This window comes from Geospiza fortis, unplaced genomic scaffold (genome assembly GCF_000277835.1).
Source record: "Geospiza fortis unplaced genomic scaffold, GeoFor_1.0 scaffold407, whole genome shotgun sequence".
NCBI lineage: Eukaryota > Metazoa > Chordata > Aves > Passeriformes > Thraupidae > Geospiza > Geospiza fortis.
The window spans coordinates 10,111-13,337 of record NW_005054507.1 but is presented as its reverse complement, the minus strand read 5'-3'; the positions used below and the strand labels follow the sequence as shown (position 1 = coordinate 13,337).

The window sequence follows — 3,227 nt, the reverse complement described above, 5'->3', positions numbered from 1 at the left end:
ATTGAACAGACCCAAACCAGAGCCTTAACTATAAATCTACTGGGCGCAACAATCAAAAAACTTCTAATCATTACCAGGAAGGGGAAATTGAGTATGGAATGTGCATTCTCACTTCCACAAGCACATGGAGAAACATCTGCTGAAACTACACTTGGAAACATCCAGTATCAGAGAGCACCTGAGGAAATCAAAGCTACAGTGGATCTTATGAACAATAATTTTAGCGATACAGGGGTGTGTTCACATTATCACCCAAAGATACTTTTCTTGATACTGGAACAACACTCGGTTACATTAAATCTCTAGCCTGCTTCCACCCATGAGATCTGGTTGTTCCCTTGGCTACTCAGCAGAGCCAAACAAGCATTCACTGATCTCCTCTTCAGGTAAATACTCAAACCCCATAGTCTGGGGATTTGTTATAAAAGCCAACTTAGTCATTAATCACTGAACTACAAACTTGGCGAGGCCGCAGATCTCACATCTTCAGGTTACAAGAAGCCTTCCAACAGAAATTGACTGTTCCCCAAGCTTCCCTTCCTTTATTCTGTTGCTTGCCAGGAAGAACATAATAGCAATCTCTGTAATGCTCAGATCTCTGCCCCTATAGATCATGAGGATCTACAGTTCATCAGATCTAGAGAAACTAAACTTACTCCACTTCTCCTGCCCCCAACCTTCACCACTTATCATTTTGAAAAGGAAAGAGGTGGTAATAAATAAACTTTACAAGAGCAAAATTCTTTCCTTTCCTCATATTTTGCAGTCACAGGCATCCCCCACCCAACAAGACAATTTGAAGGATACCATTTAGTGAAAACCTACCAAGTTTCCCCGTTGGGCAAGAAAAACTTCAGCTTCTTCAGTCTTTTGCAAAAAGTTCTGAAGATCTCCATCTTTCAGATTCACAAATTCAGGCTAAAGTTTGAATATATATATTGAGCATATATTGACATGACAAGGGAGAATGGCTTTATACAAGAAGAGTAGGCTTATGCTGGATATAAGGAAGAAACTCTTTCTGGTGAGGATGATGGGGCTCTAACACACATTGAAGCGAAAACCTGTCTGCCCCATTCCTGGAAGTGTTCAAGACCAGGTTGGAAGCAATGTTATCTAGTGGAAAGCATAGCCTGACCATGGCAGGTAGCAGAAAAGACGGTACTTAAGGTCCCAGGGAACACAAACTATTCCTTGATTCTATGATGATTCAATCTCCACAGGTCCAGGCAGATGCCAAACCTGATCCTCACTGCCTTTGCCGTGTCCCTCTGCCAAGTGCAGTGGGCCTCAAAGACTCAACTGAGCACAGAGAGCCAAAGGGGGACACTGGCAACTTCCTCACTGGGAGCTCCCTGGGAAGCACTTTCCTTGAGAAGCAAGCCCCTTTCCTCCAAAGCTGTTTCCCAAAATGTGTGGCTCTCCTGGGGAGCACCAAGACACCCTTAAGAAACGCTGGCAAGGCTGAATGATTTCAGGTGCTTTCAGGACAGGCACTCCAGCTCTAGCTCCTGTTGGCCCAAGTGAGTCTCCAGGTGCAGGTTCAGAGGTGCAGCCCCAGGCCCTCTACAAACACAACCTGCCCGCTGCCTCTTCACCTGCCTCAGCTGCTGCCTGCGCTCATGGCACCAAAACCAGGCTGTTCCTGGCCAGGGACCGGAGCCCTGCTCCTGCAGGATGCTCTTGCCAGCACCTTCCAGGTCTCTCTGCTGTGCACACAGAGCTTTTCATGCCCGCTCCCAACAGGCTTTGGAACCCAGAGCACAACGTGGCTGGCTCTGCCAGCAGCACAGCCCAAGCACAGGCGGAGGAAGAAGCAGCAGGGGCTGTTTTGCGGCCATGCCCAAGAGAGACTGGAAGGGTGCCCTCCCTCTGCTCTGCCTTGGTTGGCTTTCTGACTGGGGCTGAGCCTGGGGCTGCCATTCCTCCCGTGTGGGGAGCAGAAGCACAGCCGGGATCCCGGCACTGCCTGACAGCGCTGCGGGCACCGGCACGGCCCCTGTCCCACTCTGGGGCACCGTGCTGCTGCTTCATTTGCCCTTAGGCACACCCAGAGCTCCCTGCTAAGCCCGCATGCTCTCTGCTTCTGCCCTCTTCCTCATGCTGTGCAGGGATGGAGCACTGCTGTGCTTTCAGGAAGCTATTCTTGAAAGCTTCCAGCATTCCAAGCTCCTTTGCCCTCCATGGATGCTTGCCATGGAATCCCTCTCAGCTGGGTTCAGAGCATACTCAGGTTGGCTCTCCCAAAATCCAGGGGCTCCGAGGTGCTCAGCAAGATGTGGAACTGCACAGTGCTGTGGAACTGCACCTTCAGCACAGGCACCTTTCCAGCCTGAGCTGCCCTCGTTCCTCTGGGTCTGTGCACAAAACACGGCGTGGCAGAGAACAGCAGCAGGGCCTGTGTGTCCCAGGGCCGCGGATTTGTGCCACTTCAGCTCCACAGAGATGCAGGTAAGGGGGGAAAACCAAACTGTTTATTAATGGAAGGGAAAGTGAAGGGATGAGATGAGGGCAAAAAAAAGGGGTGGGGAGGGTCTGAGGGCTGGAGGGAGGGAACTGTCAACAGGGAGGGAGAAGGCAGTAGCTATGGGAGCCTCCCACAGGCTCAGCAGTAGCCAGCATCAGCTGTGCCTGGAGCTCCAGTGACGTTGAATGGTGGTCCTCTCATCACAGTCTCCTGGTACTGTTCTTGGCACCCTGGATCTCCGAGTCCAGTAGATGACCTTAATTCTGAAGATCTTTGTCCAAAAATTGCCTGGATTTCCAGGTTAGTGGAGGATGGACTGTCATCTTTGCTCATGGCTTCAAGGGCTGGAAGACAGATGAACTACCAGGGTCAGAGGCCAGATGGACACCCAGAGATTCTCCTGCTAAGCCCATCGCTCCCAGCTCTCGCATCTGCCACAAGAGAGCCTGACCCTTGCAAGATGCTGCCAACAAATGCCCTCACCAGTGTCCCTGAAATCAGCCTGTGCTCTGCCCATGCCACCCTTCATCCACACAGGGAGCAAAGCCTGCCACAGCCAGGACAGAGATTGCAGCTCCCTGCCCAGGCACTGCAGCTCTCCCGGGCAGTCCCCGCTGTCAGCGCTGCCCTCACTCACCCTGAGTGAGAACGTGAAGCTCCGCTGGCTGTCCCTTCAGGCACCGCCCGGCCATGCCTGTGAACACAGAGCCTGTCACGGCCCCAGCGGCACAGCTCCCTGCCAGCGGCGCTGCCGGGGCAG

The 3,227-nt window shown here is 52.2% G+C and overlaps 1 protein-coding gene across 1 annotated transcript in view; it reads right to left on the bottom strand.

Moving 5' to 3' along the window:
• Positions 1 to 2,584: 2,584 nt before the first annotated feature.
• LOC115948753 overlaps positions 2,585 to 3,227 on the bottom strand; it is a gene marked incomplete at its 5' end in the record, with an annotated part of 10,697 nt that continues 10,054 nt past the window's right edge. Inside the window, 2 exon segments of the mRNA XM_031063491.1 lie at positions 2,585 to 2,811; positions 3,105 to 3,215. Coding sequence (XP_030919351.1) covers positions 2,585 to 2,811; positions 3,105 to 3,215 — 338 coding nt within the window.